The 22,334-nt window shown below is 38.2% G+C and overlaps 1 protein-coding gene across 2 annotated transcripts in view; it reads right to left on the reverse strand.

Moving 5' to 3' along the window:
* Positions 1 to 2,882: 2,882 nt before the first annotated feature.
* The window catches only part of myt1b (myelin transcription factor 1b), a 46,529-nt gene continuing 27,077 nt past the window's right edge, over positions 2,883 to 22,334 (reverse strand). For both annotated transcript variants that reach the window (XM_066670465.1, XM_066670466.1), the window contains exons 5-22: positions 20,071 to 20,339; positions 18,584 to 19,429; positions 16,820 to 16,954; positions 16,127 to 16,217; positions 15,900 to 16,019; positions 10,924 to 11,138; positions 10,613 to 10,803; positions 8,467 to 8,718; positions 8,145 to 8,299; positions 7,455 to 7,517; positions 7,116 to 7,184; positions 6,481 to 6,543; positions 5,989 to 6,072; positions 4,980 to 5,201; positions 4,539 to 4,630; positions 4,325 to 4,428; positions 3,538 to 3,681; positions 2,883 to 3,202 (exon numbers count right to left, since the gene is read on the reverse strand). In XM_066670465.1, the coding sequence (XP_066526562.1) occupies positions 3,059 to 3,202; positions 3,538 to 3,681; positions 4,325 to 4,428; positions 4,539 to 4,630; positions 4,980 to 5,201; positions 5,989 to 6,072; positions 6,481 to 6,543; positions 7,116 to 7,184; positions 7,455 to 7,517; positions 8,145 to 8,299; positions 8,467 to 8,718; positions 10,613 to 10,803; positions 10,924 to 11,138; positions 15,900 to 16,019; positions 16,127 to 16,217; positions 16,820 to 16,954; positions 18,584 to 19,429; positions 20,071 to 20,339 (3,259 nt within the window). In that variant the 3' untranslated portion in view covers positions 2,883 to 3,058. The remainder of the gene's footprint in view (positions 3,203 to 3,537; positions 3,682 to 4,324; positions 4,429 to 4,538; positions 4,631 to 4,979; positions 5,202 to 5,988; positions 6,073 to 6,480; positions 6,544 to 7,115; positions 7,185 to 7,454; positions 7,518 to 8,144; positions 8,300 to 8,466; positions 8,719 to 10,612; positions 10,804 to 10,923; positions 11,139 to 15,899; positions 16,020 to 16,126; positions 16,218 to 16,819; positions 16,955 to 18,583; positions 19,430 to 20,070; positions 20,340 to 22,334) is intronic.

Below are 22,334 nucleotides of genomic sequence, written 5' to 3' on the forward strand. Positions count from 1 at the left end.
TATCTAGTGTGGCTTTGTCCCACCAGAACTGATACAACACCACTCAATACAATAAGAGCCGGACCAGCATGAAGTCACTACAATGCATCTTCACAGGTACACACTCGACTGCAAATTTTTTAACACTAAGACTGGTTAAGAACAGATTACTTTTTTTTTTGCCCATCATTTCCCGCATTTACATCAGCAAAACAACATACACAGATAAAGATAAAGCCCTACATGTGGACTGCCCCAGAACAACAAGAAAACAAGCCCCAGAATAGGAAACTTTACAAACAATTTCAGCATCCGTATATCTTAGAAATGTACCTTTACATATTAGAAAACATTTCGCGTATTCCTGCCACCACAGTAAAATGGGTCTTTTTTTTTTTTTTTCCTTTTTCTCAGTTTGTCTCCTATTGGTAGTAATACAGCTTTTCAAAAGATATCATTTCTCTGATAAGCTACAATAAGAGAAAGAGTTAACAATTACACTGGAAAAATATATGTATGTTTATATTCTATATATAGTTTTTTTGTTCTTTTTTTATACAGAATGTATATATAGTGTAGTTATGGCCATCTTGGCATAAAAGGAATAAAGGCAACAAACACCACACTTCTTATGCCACAGTCACGCCTGGAGATCTGTGTGGTCGATAAATGGACGGAGTTGGTAAAGAAAGTGTGGGTTAGTGGCACTTTGTGCATTTCCAAAAAATTTAAAAATCAAGAATAAGGCTACAAGGGTGTATGCTAATCGGACACTAGCTGAGTAAGGACTTTGTGGTTCAAAGGTTTCTGTCACAATATTTTGTGTATTTTACTGGACCCCAGTCTTACCCTCCACCCTCCACCCCCCACCATCCCAATCTTAAAAAAAAAAAAAAACAAAAAACAGCCAAAATAAGAAACACCACAACGTTTCCAGAATGTCTGTACAGATCAGTGTAGAATCACTTTGGATGGAAAGAACATTTTGGGCCATTTATGGAGAACTTGACATTGTGAAAATATATCCAGAGATTTTTTTGTTTGTTTTTACATTCCCATAGGAAGTGTTGCTGGCATTTTAAAGATCATACATTTTTCCCCCTCTCATCCAAGTAGCATTTATAGCGTCTTTATTTCATCGGCAGACTACTCAGACTTAGCTGTCACAAACACGTTACAAAATAAATATACAGTACAACCTTATCACAGTTCATTAGTTAATAAATATTAAATAAATAATAAATACATTAGAGTTCTCCCTAAACCTTGGATTTTAGGAAAACAAAACAAAACAAGAAAAAAAAATACAATGCAAAACAACAACAAAAAGATAGCCTTATAAAATTATCAAAACTTTGTGTGATAAAAATATTTGCACTTAAAAAAATTTAAAAAATATATCATTAAAGAAAAAAAAAAGACATTAAAAAACACTATTTTTTTCTTTGATTATGGTCATGAAAGCAGGGGCTATGTTGCATTCTTCATTACGTTTCCATAGCAGGTGATGATTGAAATAAATAATAAAAGAAAGATAAATAGTGTTAAATAGTGTTAGATATAGAGTGCCGTAATAAAAAATGTCAGTAGTGATATTTAAAAAGCAGTGATAATCCTCTAAACTATTAATTGAAAAGAAGTGCAATTCATATATTTTTATTTTATCATAAATATAACTGATATAACTATCTATGACTGGACTGGACTGAGGAGAAAATACATTATATTACTCTAGCATAAATATTGCAAAAGAATGGAAAAGGATCAGTGCTTCTGCCATTGAAACATATTTAAAATATTAATAAATAAATAAATAAGTTCAGATATACATGAACGCACAGCTTAAAAGATCCACATTGGATTTTCTCCATGACTGGTGTGTGTGTGTGTGTGTGTGACTGTGTGTAGAGCTGCACAATATATAATTTGTTACTCTTTACCCTGATACTGACTTTTGTTTGAGGCCACAATTTGCAAAAGCCAGTCACACTGTGTTCTTGAGTGTCTTGACCAACCACAGTTGCCCGATTTACAAAGGTCAATGATCTTCACAGAAATAATACAGGCCAATGTCACACTGTTAATATAAATTGTGGCCACTGATTAAGTTTGCACGTATCAAGTCAAGAAGAGTGCTTTAAAATAAATAAAACAGCTCATCGCCTTGGATCAGCAGCAGTCATTGGATTTTAGGAGTTTGACATTAGTGTTTTAGAGAGGTCAAGAATATTTACTGTTTTTAATAGAGGACAAGTCTAATCAAAATCACTATCACAATATGTAGGATCAAAATGACATTAATAGTATGTGGTACATATTGTGCGGCTCTAGTTTTTATGTAGGTCTTAAAAACATCTTATTTCACAGTTTCTCCTCCATCTTGCCTTTTTGCCTCAACCAAATCAGAACCCTTGGAGAACAAGTAAAATGCTGCATACCTGCTTTATCTCTGGGGATTATAATGAACGCTATGCTGGTTCTCAGCAGCCTGTGGATACGATCAGTCACTACATGGAGTGTGATCTCGGGTCTGATAAAGGGAAGTAGCCACACAGGCAACAAAAGGGCAATTCTTGCTTTCATCCAAAGGACTGGTCGCTATTGCCTCTCGACAGATGCTGAAGTTCCAGATTCCTGTTCATCCTTCTTTCCTTTTAAAACGGCTCAAACTGATGACAAAAGTTGCAAAAAAAACAAACAAACAAACAAACACAAAACCCCACTTCTCTGATTACAAAAGAAAGTCTTATCTTGTGGTTAAATAAACAGAAAAGTTTGGTTCTGTTCTTTTCATCCTCCACATCCAATCCAGCAGATATTTGGGGATACTGGTCTTTATATTTATATTTATATATATGTATATATTATATGTTTCTTTATTTCGTCAAAGAATGCTCCCTGGGATGAAGGCTGTAGTTGTTCATAACAAAACAAAACAAAACCTCAAAAAAAATAAAAAAATAAAAATAAAATAAAAACCTGAATGCCCTTTTTGTTGTGTGTATCACTTGTACTCTCTTCGATTCTACACACGTCATTTTTTTTCCAAGCCTCAAGGGGGCAATCCCACAGGCAGGAGTCACACCTTGATGCCTTTCACGGCTTGGTTGATGGTCTCCAGCAGAGCCTTGTTTTCTGGATTTTGGTAGCAGTCTTTATTGGTATACATGTCAGTCAGAGTGCTCACGTAGCTTTCAAAATTCTGCTCTGTGATTGGTTCCTGCTGCAAATCGAAAGTGAGAGAGGAAATTGGTGTCTTTGATGCAAAACAGGTTGTGTTTTTCTGTATGGATTTGTGTGTGTGTAAATTTGTGGCAATGAATTAAGCTGATTGTTATTGCACAAACAACACCCTTTTGGCATATCAAGTCAATAAATAACAATGGCTAATCATATACACCTTATTATATCCTTTTGATGTCATGCATCAAATACGGTAAATTAAGGCAATTCGTGATTTTCGAGAAGCTAGAAAGAGTAACAATAGCTGTTGCAGCAGACTGTGCTACTATACCCCATGCTGCGTGTATTTGTATCCATGTCATTATAGTAGCTCACCATGTGCGGCAGGCGGATGTTGGCCAGGCTTCTTATAAGAGCTTGGCTGAGTCCTGACAGCTCCATAAACAGTGCTTCATTCTGCTCTTCAATAATCTTATTCTCCTGCTCAATGTTCTTTAGGTTCCTCTCCATGGATGAGATCTGAGAGGCATAAAAAACACAGCAAAACTGTCACAAATACTAGACCAAACTCATATACACAATTCCTTAGGAATTTGTCATGTGACACTGTTATAGATGGCTCTGCATTGACTGGAATACATGTGCAACTGACTGGTTGTTCAACACATTTTAATTTCAGTATGCAACAAAAAACAATGGACATTTTTTCCTTAATAAATTTTACATAAATTAATTTATACACAAGAATGAAGATCACAAATATTTTTGCCAGTGGTGGTGTTCTATTCTCAGGATTTCTCTAGTCTCTTAATTGATTATTTTGATCTGTTTTTAATTTATTTGTTGTATTTGTTTAGGATGTTTAAACATTTTTATATCCCAAATCCAATGTCTAATAAATATTCTTAATAACTGTTTTTTTTTTTACGTTAGCTGCTCTTTAAAGGGGTAACTTCATTATTACATTATTTTAATATCTGTGACATAAAATGGTCTTAAAATGACAATAATATCGTTTATGGCAATTATTTTAGGGACAATATATCGATATATATCAAATAAATGGATAACAAGACAGGCCTAGTTCCTGCAAATAATGGAAATGTCATATGGGAAACATGGGAAACATTATTTGTTTGGCTTGAAATAACGAATGGCTAACCTGTGTTTGCAGATTGGCCATATCTGCCTCCATCTCGTTGTTGGACTCACTGAGCTCTGTAATTTCTTTATTGAGTTGCTTGATGTCCTCATCATTATCCAGCACTGTAGAGAGAAAAATAAAAATGATAAAAATGTATGAAAAAGAGTTTAATATAAAACAAATATCCAGGATTATTTTTTGAGAATATCAGAAATAATCAAGTTGTCCTTACCATCACTGGCCCTGAACTTGTTGTTTAGATACTCCTCTCCAGGAAACTTAGCTTTCTTCTTAGCCAGGGAGGCCCGGGGACATCCGGAAAGACTGGGGGAAAAACACAATACACGATGAATGCCCTTAAAAGGTAATACTGGAATAGATTGATAAACAGTCACATTAAGCCCCTTCACCTCACATGTAGATTATAAAATGCTTGCATCAGTTGTATTGGAGCAGTGAAACTAATGTAACTAACATGTAATGGAAGCATATGCACCAATAGCAATGTCAAATATCCTAAATGTGTACATCATTAAGTGACATACTTTAATTACCATCTTACCATGTACAACCCAATTAGAATGTGGAGTACCCCAGTACCCAGTATCCCCCACTTAATGAACCTACTGCCTACAACTTGACAGTTACTGTTGCATGTTGCATAGGACTGTACCTTCTGTGGGTAAGGAAGCTGCCATTGGCATGCCCTGATCCATCACAGCCTGGTGTAGGGCAGGTGGGACCTTCTGTTTTGAAAGCCTTCCAAGAGAAGGGTGTCCCATTCAGCAGCCCCTCCTTCTGTCGCCGGGCAGCCAATGGGCAGCCATATGCACTGCGGTGAGTCGCATACTTCCCACTGATATGACCCAGACTATCACAACCAGGCACTGGACACCTGAGAGAGAGAAGGGGGTGGGGGGATACAGAGAGAAGCACAATGTAAGAGGATAGAGAAAGTGAAAGGAGGAAGGTGTTGGATAGAAGCAGAGAAATGGTAGATAAGGGAAATGGAGAAAACAAGAGACATGGGAAAGATTAGAGACAGTGATTAAAAAAAAAAGTCTATAATGGTCAGGTTAAATGACCAAGAGGTTAACAGCAAGGGCATCCATCTGGTCAGAAATATCACCTTGCCATTGCCCCTTCAATTATACCAATTAGCTCTGCATCTTGCACCACTACAGCTTTTTTTTATTGTAATACTGAACCCTGCAATTAGAAGCCTAGTCATGCACAATGATCACAGCACCTTTGGCCATGAATCACCTCAATTTTCATATGAATTAGTTTTGTGATAGCAAGGTGTCAAGGTGATACTTGAGCAGGAAGAGGGCAGGCAGTACTTTTATACTGTGCATTATACTGGCCTTTTTTTTTACAGAAAAAAATCATGCATGCACATTCGAATAGTGTAGTCTGTTATGTTTATGGTGGTGCAGCTGGAAGAGCCAGGTTCTGTTTGAGAGGGCTTAGCTAAACTGCATTAAGATAGTGCACTACTGTAAAATGATTGTCAGTTAGTTGAGAAGTCTGCAAGGGTGAATATGTGCTAATATTTACCAAATTATATATTACCATTTAATAAATACTAATATTTATTACTTTTGTTTGGGTTTTAAAATGAACAGCCCAACTATACAATACCGTACAGTATTGTAAAAGCCTTTCTACACGGTACGAACTTTAAAAGCTCGGAGTCCTCCTTGTCGTCCTTGGTGGGGGTCGTTTTTATTCCGCCTTTCTTGGCACGGGGGCACCCAGACAAACTGAAAACAGAGAGTATGCAGCCTATGATGAGAGTAGCCAGAAAGCAATACTGCCCTAGGAATAAAGCCCACTGGACATAAGATAATCTTCTGAGCCAAATAAGACAGGCCAAATTCAAATAACAATTACAGGTAGATGCAGCAGACAGCAGACAAGCAGAAAAGTTGGGAACAGCACAGAGAACTTGCCAGGAAATATAATTAACTAGCAAAAAGCATGCACAAACACAAACCTCATGATACGATTTGTTCCCATTTCTAAGGCATTATTCGAAGATAGGGAAGGATCTGTGTTGTGTATGTGTGAGTCCTATCACAGCTACCACTGTCTCACTCTAAATATCTCTGTCCTGTTGTGTGTGTATTTGTGATACTGTGGGTAAGGGAGGTTGTGGGACTAAGCCGTACCTTCGGTGAGAGGCGTAGTTACCAGTGATGTGGCCTGAGCCATCACATCCTGGAGTGGGGCACCTGGTCATGCAGGGTAAAAGGAGAAAAAGATACTGTGTTTAAAACTGAAATAAAATGCAATACTACAAACTAACTAATCCAAGCTCCATCCTAGCTTTTTTTGGACAAGCATTACAGCATGTGAGCCAAAATCCTGTCCAACCTCATCGGAATTTGGAGCATACAACACAGTTTGTGTATATTAAAATGAATTTGTGTAATTGCAAATGGTCTTAATATTTGCATAGACTGCTAATATTTTTGTTGTGCAATCAACATTTGATTTAAAGGCATCAAATAACTGACGGATCACAAGTTCATTTTATGATTGCTTCATATGTAATGTATAGCTATAGAGGGAAAAAACACAGAAAATTAACAGTGGAACAAAGAGCAAATTTATCGGTAGAGAACAGACAAGTCAGAATCTCACTTTTAATAGGACTAATACCTAACGTTATTTTCCATATATAGCCTTTTTATAAGAGAGATAGAAAGAAGTGAGTTCAGAAGTAAGTGGTGCAGCCCACAGCTAAAGCACTGAATAGTATTACAGCACAGATGAGTAAGGAAGACAGAGGCAGAAAACATACTTGAGTTCAGCTGTGTGTGCTGCCATTAGGGACCGAAGACTCTTATCAGCAAGAGGACACCCAGAGAGACTGAGAGATAGAAGCAAAGACAGAGGGAAGAAAAGAAAGGAGGATGGAACAGAGAATGAACCCAGAACGTCCCTTGTCAGTACCAGAACTACAGAACAGGCAAGAAAGAAGCTCAGACAAAATGTATATTTCTTTAAATTGTTCAAAAAGTAATTTTGTGGAGTGAATTAAACACTTGAAGCCACCTAAATCCAGAGAGGCTACAATAGCAGGTGCATACTTCAAATGAGGATGCAATTGGGAGAAACTGTGTTCTTAAACATAGTCTACCTGCGGTGGGATGCATAGTTTCCAGTGATGTGGCCACTGCCATCACAGCCAGGAGTGGGACACCTACAGAGAAAAGTAAACACACAACTGAAATATAGAGAGACAATGCCTGTTATACACACCAAAAGCAGTAAAAAAAAAAAAAAAAAAAAAAAAAAAAAAATATATATATATATATATATATATTTCTAGAATCACATGTACAATTTTAGTCTTCAAAATTTTTTTTTCCTACTAGTGAGATGAGCCAGAAAGGTAAAATTAAATAAATAAATAAATGGCTCACATTCAGCATGTTATACCAGTTTTGACCAGCATGTATTTTTTTTGGGTTACCCCACCAGGCTTCACTGAAACAAGAGATTTTTTTTCCTGAGGAGCTTCATGTTTCAGCTTTGACCAGCTGGAGGTGGCCGATAAAAAAATTTCTCTTACCCCTTCAGGTATAAGTAGATGAACAGGGGTGAGAATGTTTTGGGGAGCTAAGTGCTAAGAGAAGCAAATAGGGCATTGTTACAGCCACAAAGGAAACAATTTGTTACCCTGTTCTTAATTATTTATAACTTAAGGGCTCAAACCCACAACCCCAGGTCCCTGGAGCTGTGCGACAGTGACGCTACCTGTTGCACCACTGTTCACCCCAATATATGTAGGAAAGCCTTTTGGGACCATAAAGCTCTAGCTACTTACATGAGGAGTTCCTTCTTACACTCCTTTGCCTGAAACTTGACTTTAAAGCTGGGTGTGGTGACCTCTCCTGGGTATTTCCTGTCCTCAGGACAGTCCTGTCCCATGTCGCAGTCCTCAGGGTCAGAGGAGGCGAATGACTGGGCTGTGTGATCCATCTTCAGACAAACACACAGAACATGAAACAAATGTAGCTGTGAAAAACACTCAAATGTCGAGCCAAACTGTTATATGACCAATTCAGTTGAATGTTTTACGCACGATTCTTTTTTTCAATAACCGTTACGAGGCATATCTGAAGACACGTTGAATAGCAAAATCTCACCTCCTCGAGTTCCTCTTCCCTTTGACGATTGGGTTTGGTGTAATCCAGAGGTCCTTCCCACTCTTCCTGCTTGTATATCTGTAAGTGTGGTGAAATACCGCTGCTGCTGTGGTGAAGGGAAGATGAAGATGATGATGAAAGGTCAGGGGAGCGCATCCCTGGGCTCGTGCTCAGCAGGCCTCCCTCTCTCTTTATAGGTTTCTTCATACTCAAGTCCAGAGTACCGTTCTCATCCACCTCTATCTCCATATTCTAAAAGACAGATATGAAAAACAAAGCGAGTTTATAAATGAGCCCCACTGAGTAAAGTTAACTGATGCACACACAGTACAAAATATTACTTGTATTACTATAATGCACAATTTAGTCGCGTAAAAACATTCTGTTCTATGCTGTTCTTTGAAAATCATGCATAACGTATAAATATGATTATTCCAGTTTTGTTAGGGAGTTATTTGCAGAACTAAAAATCCAGAATCAAGCAGCCCACTCTTGCATGCAGCAGTTCTGTTGGAACGTTGACCACTGATGAATGGGGTAAAGAAATGGGTTTTTGAACTTTAAGACTACATTTTATAGTGTGTAGAGACCAGAAAAGTGTATCTTTTAAACTGGTCACCGGCTCTATATTGTATTATTAACACTGCAAGTGATTCCAGACTTTTGATCAATAGTGTAATTACATTCAAACACAGCCCTCTTGGTGAGTTGTGAGCTGTGGGGTAAAGAGTGGCAGTGTATGTGGAGTGCTGAGTGTGTTAGGGAGCAGCAGATGAGCCCACGTGGCAGGCGGCTGATCCCAGAGCGGCCATGCGCTGATTAGTGCGAGCCACCAGGCCTCTCAGCCCATTAATCTTCCCCTTTTATCCCCCTCTGCTAAAAACATGGCACCAAATCGAAAAAAAATGATGAAGTATTCGCTCCCCCTTTGCTGAGAGGAAAAAAGAGAGGCTTTTACGGAAGAAGGGGAAAAATTCATGATATCAGGGAGAGCTTGTACAATTACAGTGTAAACTCCCAGAGTGTGTATGGGTGTGGGGCATTAAAAGGGGGGGGGGTATATAGAAAGAGGATGGAGGAAAAAAAGCCAAGAGTAAGAGAGGGAGTTTAGTCATTTTGAATGTACAAAAAGCAATGACTCGCATTCATCCTCCCATTAGACTGGCTGAAATAATGAATAAAAGAGCGCAGCACACCTGGTCCTGGGTAATCCAGGGAAAGCCTAATGCAATAACAGTGTGAAGAGGATGGAGAAAGTGAAGGAAAAAAGGACAGATGAAAGGAGTGGAGGAGAGGTGACGCAATGAGGCCTCAACAGCAACCAGTCTCGCAGAGCGTGCCACTCCAGCTCATGATAAATTTATAGCAGCCTGATACTGAATCCCCTCTTTTCACAAAGACACATACTCCTACATTTTTTCCCTGCTGCTCCAGAGGGAGGCTGTGTTTGAGCAGCTTGATTTTAGTCCCCCTCAATGACTGATGTCAGCATTAGTTCCAAGTGAGTATGCTCATGACAGAATATATCACTGTTGCATTATTGTATGTGGAAGTCTGCCAGTGCTAGGTGTATTCTCTGCTTGTTTACAGCTGCAAGAAATGCTTTCAAGTTAGCAGTGCCGCCACAACACAATTTTGAATTAATAGTATGTATTAAAATTATTACGGGAATTAAATTTGGTTGTTATTTTTGAATAATCTTAAACCGTAAGTGCAGGCATTCTAATGTTTGGCACTTTTATTTTAGCTTTAAAAAGTAACTGTTATCATATTTCAACAGGTACAATTGGCTATTGTTCCCATTAAAAACACTGACATTTTGGTTATTTTCCCCTGCATATTGTCCCATATATTGTATATATGTCACAGAGAATGGAGGAATTAAAATCTCCAAAATACAAAACTGAAATCCTTTATCTATACATTAGAATTAAAGAGGTTTATGGCTTTTTCCTGTAGTTCCTGTTTTGGACAACAGTTTTTATGTGTTTATTGGTCATTAAGTCTCAAATTGCAACTTGATTTATTTTGTATAAATATATTTAATATTTAATTATATAAATATATATTTTGTATAAAGTATTGTTTGTGAAGCCCCTTAAGAACTTGACTAATGTGAAGGTTGATATGTGTGTGTGGTCCATACCTTATCTTGGTGTTTGGTGCTAAGGTTCTCTGGTCTCTCCCAACAGCGAGTGGACAGATTAAGGATGGCGGTAGCAGCCATGTGTGCAGCCTCAGCATCATGGGAGTAGTCATGAGTGCTGGACGAGCTTTTCCCATAAGGGCTTTGCAAGCTGGGACTTTGGGGACATGTCCGGGGGAATAGAGGTTTGGCTGTGAAGAAATGAGATTATTAATTAATTAGAGCTGATTATTAGTATTCCTAACCACATCCTTCACTAGGTAAGCTGTCCCTTGAGTAGGTTGTTAGGACTTGTGCCTGCTCCTGCTTACATTTGAAGGCTTTGGGTGAGGTTTCGCTGGGGTGCATCTTTGGGGCCAGCATGCGCTTGCCGAACACCTGCACGTCAAAGCTTGCATAATCGAAGGAGACCTTGGAGTACTTCTCCAGCTCCTTGGCCAGGTTAGCACGTGGAGTGCTGGGCACCAGACTGGCCCTGTAGCTGCCAAACTGCGGTACCTCCAGCTGCTTCACAAAACACATGGGTCTGCACAGAGAAAGAGAAAAAAAATGGTTTAGAAATGAATAATTTAAGAAAATAAACAAATCTGAGATAATGTTCAGTCCAGTTTTCAGAGAACCAAAAAGTAAAATATTAACTGAAAATGACATTTAACCCTTAAGTAATCTAAGAAATCTAAACCTGAAACTTCCAGTTGCTTTTCAAAATACAAAAGTCTGCAGTAAAAAACATATTTTTCCATTTATTTTCCAATTATACCTATATTATTGCAGAAGAGAAACTTTTCTGAATTCATTTTCAGGTTTAAAAAATGTGTTGATACTGAAAAATACTGAAAAGAAAATTATATATACACCTTTATTTTAATTATATAACATTACATATTTACTGTGTCCAGCCGTTTTATTGTAACTCCCATTGTTTTTGACAGTATGGTAATACATTTGAGAAATAATTTCTTTCAAACATCTTCTGTAACTGTATCATCCAGATATCGATTGGTTTCACTCAAAAAAAGAAAAGCATTCTGAATTCTATTCAGGTGCAATATGTATCTAATAAGTCTACTCCACTGCTGCAAGGTCACACTACACAGTCCTCAAACCAGCAACATTGAAGCATTTGTCTATTATCCAGTACAAACAACATCCTTCAGTCCTGTTAAAATACTAAACTTCAGTTTGTCCAGAATTAAAACCTGAACAAGGATATTTGACCATATCAGACAAATACTATCAACACTACATTGGCTGACAATGTAATCAAATTCAGAATGGATTATAAAGTTCTGCTGCTGACATACAAGGCTCTAAATGGCCTCAGCCCTCAGTACTTGAGTGATCAGAAAGTGCTGACTGCCAGTTTGTGTCTAAAACGATTAAATCTACTGAAGGAGGGAAGATTTTTCATATAAAGCCCCCCAAGCATTGGAACGACATTCAAGCCCATGTTCAGGACTTAGACACAGTCTCAGGTTTTAAGTCTAGGTTAAAAAACAATACATTCTGTCAAGTGTTTGATAATGGTTCAAGTTCTGCCTCGTTCACTCAGGTTTGCTGAAAAAAGAAGCAGAAGCCACTGACATCTTAAGAATCCTTCATGTCGAACCTACCTTTCTGGTGCTACGTTTTCAGTCATGCTGTTGTAATTAGGCCTGCCCGAGCTAGTACTCACACTCTTACATTTACAGTGATCAGTCAGTTTTTTATACTTATGTTTCTAATCTTAATTTAACTTCTTTTTATCGTTTCTTTTGACTCTGTAAAGCACTTTGAATTGCCCTTGTGTATTGTTCTATAAACAAACTTGCCTTGCCTTGCCTAATAGAGCAACATGTTTTTACATCGGAATTGGCCACAAAAATAAAAAGTTTTCGCAAAAGTGATCATGCGAATCAGAAAATGGCACAGTGAAATCTTGTTGTGTATATTTTTTGTTAAATGAGACCATCCTAACTAACAGTGAAGGCTTACGTAAATATCAGATCCATTTATTTAGGGGTAATTCATGCATAAAATCAAATATACTCCATTATTTCACAACATTTTAAAACATTTTTTATAAAAATGTATTTCATTCCTAAATGTCAGTGTCTAAAAAAGAGAGTGAGTTAAAAGGGTGAACAAGAGCCAGTCACACTGTAATTGAGTGTGAAATATCTAGAGACCAGGCAGAATTTAGACAAGGAGACAGAAAGCCAAAGAGAAAGACATAGACAAAGCAGAGACTGATATGGGTTCCTGAAGGAGGAAAAAACTAAGAGAATGTAGAAAAAGTGAAAGGGGAGAGAGAGAGAGAACAGAGAAATGCACTCTTGAGGAGAAGAGGAGCAGGATTAAATGGTGTCTTATCAGCACGGGGCACATTTGCATATTGTAGAGCATGGAATTCATGAGCTTTAAAACCAGCTTCTTTTTCCTGAAGAGCAGCGAGTCCTGACCAGCCTGCCACTGTTACACCCACAGATCCATCAGCTCCACTCCACAGGCGCTTTGGAAGCTACAAAAGACACTCTTAGAAGTGAGACTGAAAACCTATTTTTTCTTACGTTTTACATAAATGAGTTGATGCAATGCAATGGAAATTTTTAAAAAGTTTCTAAACATGCCATTCACCACACAGTCCTTAAAGATAAAAAAGGCCTGTTTTAAATTCATGATATCTATGATGTTAAAACCATGAAAATATTTATGAATGACCTCTACAGCCCACTCACACTAAAGCAGTAAGTGCTTTCACTGCAGACAGCCTTTAGCCAAATTATTGGAATAGAAGATGTCAGAGAGAGAATTGGTTAAAGCTAAATAAACAAATAAATACTTTCCTCTTAACACTGTTATGAGATTAGGACACTGCTGGATCTTAGTGTGTTAAATGTTGTGCCATTTTCTTCTTTTTCTTTTTTTTGAGCTGCTAACAATCAGTTGTTTCTAGCAAAATAATGGTGGGTCCAATATGAAACACACAACTAAATAAAATGCTTTCATAAAATGCTGATTTGCTTGTTTGTGTAAGAAGAAAAAGTATCCAGGTTGTTTTTGTTGAACATACATTTTTACAGCTAACTTTAATTCATAAACATTAATGAAGAATATATATGCCTCGTTCAAATGAGAGACCACGAAAATACACAGAACCTGCACTTGACAGCTGCTGTGAAAAGGGGTTAATAAGGCTTTGCGTAGCTTTCTGAAGGATTCGGCTTTCGCAAGTTTATTTTTCAAATTACCAGAAGATGTCCAAACTTAATTTGCTCAATAATTCAGCCTGGACTAACTTTGAATGGGGCTTAATATAGCACTGCCAATCCTGAGGTCACTCACAGAGGTCAGTCTCAAAGGCACAGCCTGATTAGTTCTTAGAAATACAATGCTTTGGAAATAGTTGTGTGAAATCAGTTAAAATGACTTTTTTTTTGGGGCTAAAACCACATTATAAAAACATTATACGCAGTTTTATAAAGACAAAATGTGGATGTGACCTCTAATTGTAGATGGCAGAGACAGTGATTGAGCGTAGGTATATGCTGTGTTCTTGCCGCGTGACTGATGTTACTCCTTTTGAACCGTGTCGACAGATTTACAAAGCTTAAAATGGAGAACAGTAGAAGGCACAGAAACACACACACACACACTAGCATGGACCAAGCATATACCTTCTGTTCTGTGTCCCTTCATTAAGACGATGCGCTCCCATTAGAGCAGTGTGGCATGCGGAATACTCCAAGGTTTCTCTGGTGACCTCCCTGTCTTCTCCTAATGGGCTCTCGCGCCACACTGACACTCATTTGAATCATAATAATACCAATAAGGGAAGACTCCGTTTATTGTGCTCTGCAATCCGCATCGCCTCGACTGACATGCAGACACACTTCCTGGAGGAAAGTAATTATTTTTCTTATACTCTGTGCCCCCTAAGTCCATTAATTAGCTTATCTGCAGCATAATTAGAGTCGCAGGGCTGGCATGTGAACTTGTAGTGATGTGCTAGGCTGTTCTCCATTAGAAAGGCCATGAAGGGGGTTAGTGCTTCAGAAAAGTCCAGCCAATGACACAGTGGTTAGTGGGTTTCAACTTCTGATTGACGGCTGGGTCAACCACCCGTGGCGAGTGGCTTTGATCGATGTGCTGCTGACACAGGTGAGTGGTCAGAGGGCAGGCAGGGAACAAGGCTGGGTGAAATTAAATGCTGACTTTTGGCAAAATTCTGCTTCATTTATTTGCTGTACTTCTTTTTCTGTTGTTGCTTTCTGTTGAAGGCCAGCATTTCCCAAACTCCACTTCTGAAGCTCCCTACTGTAGTGCACCTGGTTTAGCTAAAGAAGGGCCTGATAATTAACTAATGCTGTGACTGAGGTTGGTCTGGTCTCAGTCACCATGGTAACAGTCACCTGCACTCAAGAATAATGTATTGAATTTGAGTTATTTATACGTATAAATGATTTTCTCAGTTCCACATAAAAAATGTGAGCTGCAGTAAAAGAGCATCCTTGTTACACTGTTACGGGTCACATATCATCTTCATCAGTTCTAATAAGTTGTTGTAATTGAGGTCCGTAAAAAAACAGAAAGAAAAGAAAGTAAAATTAAAATTCAAAATGTCTTTCTTTTTCTAGAGTGCAGACTGACAGTTTCAGTCTCTGGACATCACCTCGGTCAGAACAAAGTTTCATATCCTACAATGTTTTTTTTTATTCCCTTAATCAAGGTCTTTTTAAAACCAAGCTAATTTAGACTTTAGTTTACAAATTAAGATCTAAATGACAGTGAAATGACTGCACAACAGTGATATTTGATATCTATAACTGTCTTTGATTCTATGTAAATACATTTCATCATGTGACCTACTTTACACAGGTTTTATCAACTCTTTTCCCATAAAGCTGTTGTTGTCTGTTCTGCTGATACCTGCTCGATTGCAATCTGATAGCAACCTGTTACTACCATAACCCATGTAAAGATTCATTTTTATTATACAAAGCCAAGCCTACATTTACTCTAACTACTGTTAGCATGGATGCTAGTCTCTAGATTTCTGCTGTCATATAATTAGCCTGTACCAAAAATAGGTTATGGGTTCTGTAGCCTGAGATAAACTGAGCACACTCAGATAAACAAAAGGTTTAATATATCCAGATACCAAAGCAAGGCTTCTACACTATTGATCTTGTAGGTAATGTAAGTCTATGCATTTCCTAACAACATGAAGCATTCTCAACAGATAATATGAAACCATACAAAATTGATTCTACAGAAATTTTCATTGAAACTCTGCAAGATGACTGACCTGAGCACTCGCTCAGAGTTTGGGCTGTCTTTGGGTTGTTCACTCATTGGTTGGCCCAGGTGCTGCTTGTCATGACTCTTGGACAGCTTCTCAGCAGCAGCGATGGGACATCCCGACAAACTGAGGGCAGAACAAGATTTTTTTCAGAAAGTGAGAAGATAAGTGCATGCACATAGTCAAAATGTACAGATATGTTTGTACATATGAATGAAACTTGCATACTATACCTGCGGTGAGTGTTGCGGTTGCTGTTGACGTGGCCCTGTCCTGTGCAACCGGGAGTGGGACACTTCAGAACATTCTCATGCATAGCCAGGACTAAACACACAAGATTAATGCAATCAATCAATCAATAAATATAAATATTGTAAATCTTTTTCAGATACTTAAACAACCACCTTGCTTTTAAAAAGGTAACTACCATATAATATGTTACTGGTTATTTTAAGTAATATTTAGCATCATGGCACTGCATCGTCTTAGACTTACATGATGGACGAATTTACTAGTTAATATCCTTTCATGTTTTTGTATATAGTCTTCTAACTACAATCACAAGCATTTTTGAATTATACAAATGCACCATAAAACCACTGAGAATAGCCCAATGGTAATTAAGCCTGATTTCTAGCATAGCCACTGATTTTAACTAGAAAGTCTCACTGAGGGTTCATGTTGCACTCATGTCTCACTGACGGTTGATTTTATTGGCTAAACTGGCATTTTTACAACGGAATTAGAAAGTATAAACCTCATTATTTTGACCAGACTGCCACATTTTATTTTTAAATTTCTCTAAATCATATTAACTCTACTTATTTATTTGCTAAACCTATTGAGCCCCGAATGGTTTTATCAAATGTTCAGAAGCATTACAATTCAGACTTAATATATTTTAGATGCAAGCGATGCTGACTCACTCTCTGGTGGGATCCTGTCTTTGTGCGGGCAGCCCGACAAACTGCGGTGGTGAGGGTACAGTCCAGTCACATGACCTGTGCCGTCACACCCTGGGGTGGGGCATTTGATCTCTCTTTTCTCTGGTCTGGAGCCCTCTGGGAAAGAGTTGGAGCAAAACATCTGTTAGTCAAACCGTGGCTCTTCACAGCTAATGCAGTTTCAAAGTGCACTGGATGTGAAAACATTCAAACGGTAACATTACAACCTACCTTTATACACGTAGCCTCACAAGACTCTGTGTGGACACCTACACACTGTAACATTACCTTAAGCAGCCCGTGGTCTAGGAGAGCAGATTTATACTGATAATGATAGGTATTATGTCTGGTGGATGCACGGAGGGTTTTAATATGGGATTAGCATCGCTGAGATGCATTCGTTTGCACTGCGGCTTATTGGTCCTTATGCTGAAAAATGGGCCTCATTAAACACATTTTACCATTGGCAAGGTTTATCTACACACATTATACAGGGCAGAGGGAGGGGGACATTTGCGTGCGTGAGCACAAATGTAGGTACAGAGACATTAAAGTAAAAGCAAAATAATTGAACGAGAGGAGAAAAAGAGGCTGTTAGCATGGAGGGAGAGAGCGAGGGAGCGCCAGCAAGTGAAAAAGAGGATTTTTTTTACACGCGCTCCACTGCTTCCATAATTGAATGTTGAAATGTTAACGAGACATGCACCTTCTAATTAAAACTGGACAGTGCAGGAGAAAGGGCGTTAAACAGGACGAGCACTGAACCTAACTCACTGCCCTCAGCCTCTGGAGCAGCATGAGAATTGGGCAAAGCGCCAACACACGACCACAAACAAACCAATAAACGAACAAACAAATGCCAAACCAATCTAATTACACCCCCCCACCCCCCTCCCCACCCCTCACTCTCGCTCTGCCTCTCTCTCACGCTAAGTGCTTCCTTCAGTAATTATAGACTACAGTGCTAGTTTATCTATGGAAACAAATTCATTTGACCCATTTACTCTCTATTGCTATCCCATTAAAAGACTACAGAGCTTTGGTGGTTATCTAAGCAAGGATTATGTCTACATTTCAACCTATTTATCTAAGCTTAACTGTGTGTACACATGCTTTTATAAGCAATTGGAAACTTATAAGTGGACAGCAGAAGTCCAATAAAACACTGTTCATTTTATGGAAAACTCCTACCCTGCTGATCCACCTTGGCTGCAGTATATTTGTTGCTATGAACACTTTGTGTTGGCTTTAAGCCAACGTCTACCTCTCCATTAGGGTCCGTTTCTGACAAGAGAACTACTCTTGCTTGGTTATTTTTAAGTGAAAAAACATAAATGTGTACATACCATGTCAGTGTTACTGCTGTGTTCAGCAATGCTCTACCCAATCATCTGACAAAGTAACAATGTCTACATATGGACTACAAAATATGAGTTCAGATGTATATCTTGCAATTATTTAGATGGACGTTAGCCATTTGGCTAAATCTGGCACATTTACATTATGAAATAATTGACTGAAGTGTAAATTAATTACTATGAAAGCCAAAGTTATAACGCAGATTTCGGGAAAATCCTAAAATATTCCCTAAAGAATGTTGTTCAATGTGATTTAGCCAAAGAACCCTTTCTGGAAACCTTAGCTATCTGAACTTACTGAGAATTAGACTGACCTTTAAATGTGGCCCATGAGTGGTTGTTGAGTTCATGTGACATGAAATATATAGAGCTGAGACTTTTGATGTACCTTTGCCATAGTAGCTTTTGCGCAGCTGCTCCATGTGTTTGACGGGCCGGTCGTCCAGAGGAAAATAGCGATGGTGTTCAGAAATATGTGGAAATTCTCTGTGACCTTTCACTTGCTGGGCTTTGAGAGCAATAGCCTGCTCCAATAGACCCAAGTTGCCTCGCATCATGTCATACATCTCGGACTCATCCGCCGTTGAGCGATGAGACAAGCTATCGTTATCCTCCTCTTCATCATCTCCATCCTCATCGTCTCTCTCTGAACCCTCTGAGCGCAACTCAATGATCACAGGAGTTGCCAAGGCTTTGCTGGGGGTGTAGTTTTCCTGGGGTATGTGTTTGTGGGTAATATAGTCTTCACTCCTATGGGATCCCTGAGTGGCAGTGATCACAGAGGGGTTGGCAAGGTCGTTCTGTTCTGGCTTCTGTGCTTCATCTTCATACTTTTTCTTATAGGTTTTTTCTAACTGTGGCTTGTCTAGGTCAACAGCCAGACATAAATTCATCTCCTCTGTAAAGTACCGGTGGTCTGTGTCTTCTTGTCTTCCATTCTGTATCTCTTTTTCTTTCTCTTCCTCTGTTTTCTCAATCATTCCATTCATCTTCAATAGTGTTGCTGTTTGGGCCTCCTCGTGTTCTTCCTGCTCTTCTTCTCTGATTGGGCTGTCCTCTGGTGCCTCCATGGTTACAGTGTGCTGCTGTTGTTGTTGTGGAGACCTAGCATTGGTGTTACGGTTGCTGAGGTGCAAAAGTGAGTTGGCCACTATGTGCTGGTAGCTGGAGATGTCATCTGTTTCTGCTGCTTTCGGCTTCTCTGTGCTAGACGCCTCAATAATCACACACTCTTCTGTGGAAGAGAGAATGATGGCTTGATGATGATCATCATTTTAATTGTGATTAACCCTCAGATGTAAATAGTTATTATATTATATTTCACTAAACTATTTAAATAATTACCTAAAATCATTGCAAGTTATTCGATACATTTACAGTCAAACTTTTATATCAGCAGCTTTCAACTTTAGACTTTTCATTTTGAAGAATTATAAGTTCAAATGCAATTATTTATTTATTTTTTTAAATCCTGTGATTTGGACATTAATTTGCAAAATAATTACATAACAATAACTGATGAAGGTCTGGCCCAAATAGCATTTTATAATCTGTCAATACTTGTTGATGTTTTTTAAATTAGATTTTTAATCCGTGTCCTTGGCTGGTAACTTTCCCTGATTTAATGTGCATTATTATAATTTCATTTCTCTCAAAGGCATTTTCAACCAGTTATGTCGGAGTTACAGAGTTTTGATGTGACTGCTACCAAACAGAGAGGGAGCTGGGATGGGGAAATACTTCAATGAATTACATCATTTCAAGAATTCTTTTCATTTCTCCCTTGTCCTGGTTGGGCTGCCCTCCTGTGTCTCTATGGCAACAGGCTGTTATAGTCAGAGACAAGTGGCAAGGCTTTTGTGTCTTAACATTCACCTTCATCACCCTCCTCTGCCTCTGTGTTGTTGCCCTCAGGTTTATGCTCTTCTTCCCCTTGATGGTCTACATTGTGACACTGCTGCTGTGTTTCTTCCTCATCTGAGTCCTTTACTTCCATCTCTTCCCCACTGCCGTCACTTTCTGTGTTAAAACATTCGTCCGTTGCCAGCTTCAAGGGGTAGGACTTCCTCTTAGAGACGGGTTGTTGTGGCTCTGCTTCCTCTTCCTGCAGCCTCCGCTTTCTGGCAACTGGGCAGCTCAGCGTACTGCAAGAAAAAAGGAAGAGAAGGAGAGATGAACGAGTAAGGGCTTTTCATGTTTCTTCGGTCTCCCTGCTTCTTGTAGGATGCAATTTAGGTGAAATCTCTGTCTACCTTGACACTGCCATGAAGATACAAATCAAAGTCTCACACAAATTAGTTCATACCTTCACTAGATGAGTTCTGAAAATGACTTTGCAACAAATCAATACTTGAAACAAATGCATAATTTCCATATAAATAAAATGATGAAAAAATGACATTAACACCGTTATTAACCAAATTAATTTGCTGAAAGAAAAACTGTGAGGAAAGTGAGCGTTTTTTAAAATACCATATATTAGGCCTTAATATTTAGTTACTCGTTCCATTTGTGTGTTTAGTTTCATTGGTTTACAACTGCAATAACAACCGCACTGCACTAAGAAAGGTCAAGCTCATAATTTTTAAGTATATAACTTTATTATTTTAAGACTTTGTCTATGGATGCTGGATGTATTAGGTGTACATTCATTCATTCATTGTCTGTAAACGCTTGTTATGTTCAGGGTCGCGATGGGTCCAGAGCCCACCAAGAATCACTGGCCGCAAGGCAGGAACACACCCCGGAGGGGGCGCCAGTCCTTCACAGGGCATTAGGTGTACAATAACATTATTATTGTAATTCAAATTTCAACACTCGTCTGTTCTTTTGTCATTTAATGGTAACTGTGGTGTAGTATTTTCCGTTTCATCAAACGGAAAATGGGTATAATATTGTATCCAAAAGTATGTGTGAGTTTTAGTTTAAATGATATAAAGATGGTGATTTCGACTTTAGCAAATGTGAATGTAGCCTATAAACATTTAATATAAAAACGTACCTATAAATAAAGTGACACGCCATTTTGAACTGGCAAGAGTTACCAACAATTAAAAAAAAACTGAATAATTGGTTATTGACTTACAATTATGCCTTACACAATAATGCTTCAAACCTATTTGAACACCTAATAAATAAACATTCTAAGATCCAGTGTAAAGTCTTTCCAGAAGAGTAGAGGCTTTAGCTGCAGCAAAGTGGGGACATACTCTCTACTATTCATTTCAGAAAAAATGTTGGATGAGCTGGTGTCCACAAAACTTTGGCCATATGGTGGACCTATAACATAGGGTACTGTAAATCAAAGGCCTACCCACATTTTAATCATGTGAACAACATTTCAGCATAGCAAAATAAGTAGCTAGCATACTATTATGGTAACTGCTCTTATTAAGCCAATGTGCCATTGAAGCCCACTTTCATATTTGAAGTCAAATTAAATAAAGAGAGATTAATATTTTTAGCTACTCATTATTTTAAATAATCCAGTGAATTGTTACCTCCATGTCTTTTTAATTATACACCACATTGCCAATGTTGAGTTAGTCCCACTTATGTGCAGGCTGTCTCAGGGGAGAGTTATGAAAAAACGTTGGTATTTTGGGACCTCTCAGATGTCATCACATTTTTGCTATTTTTAACCAATATGGTAAGTTCACTTTCCTTATGTAAATGAGAGATTTATGTTTTGATTTTTCTGTATTTTCCTTCACGTGGAAAGATGAGTTTTTTGACATAGTACACACTGCTAATCTTAATGTTAACACATTAGCTTCATTTAGAGATACACTGCAAAATTATTAAGCCGGTCAAATGTGTACACTGAAGATTTTCTGATTCATTTTACATTAATCTACAAATAAATATATTATAAATAGTTTTGGACAACTGAATATTAAAGAAAAATGTTTTAAATTAAGATGGACTTAAATGGTACTCTGCTACAAAAAAGCAGCCAACCCAAGCTAAATTTGAATGAGTTTAACTTTATTTACATGTGGGCAAAATAATAATTAATAGAATGCTTAGTCCCCATTGTTTTTGGGGTTCCTGCATGATTTTGTATATATATCTTTTATTTAGGAAGGAAGACACTGTCACTATTAGCCACTATGGAACCATTTAAGCCCAGTGCACTT

Source organism: Hoplias malabaricus, chromosome 5 (genome assembly GCF_029633855.1).
Source record: "Hoplias malabaricus isolate fHopMal1 chromosome 5, fHopMal1.hap1, whole genome shotgun sequence".
Taxonomy (NCBI): Eukaryota; Metazoa; Chordata; class Actinopteri; order Characiformes; family Erythrinidae; genus Hoplias; species Hoplias malabaricus.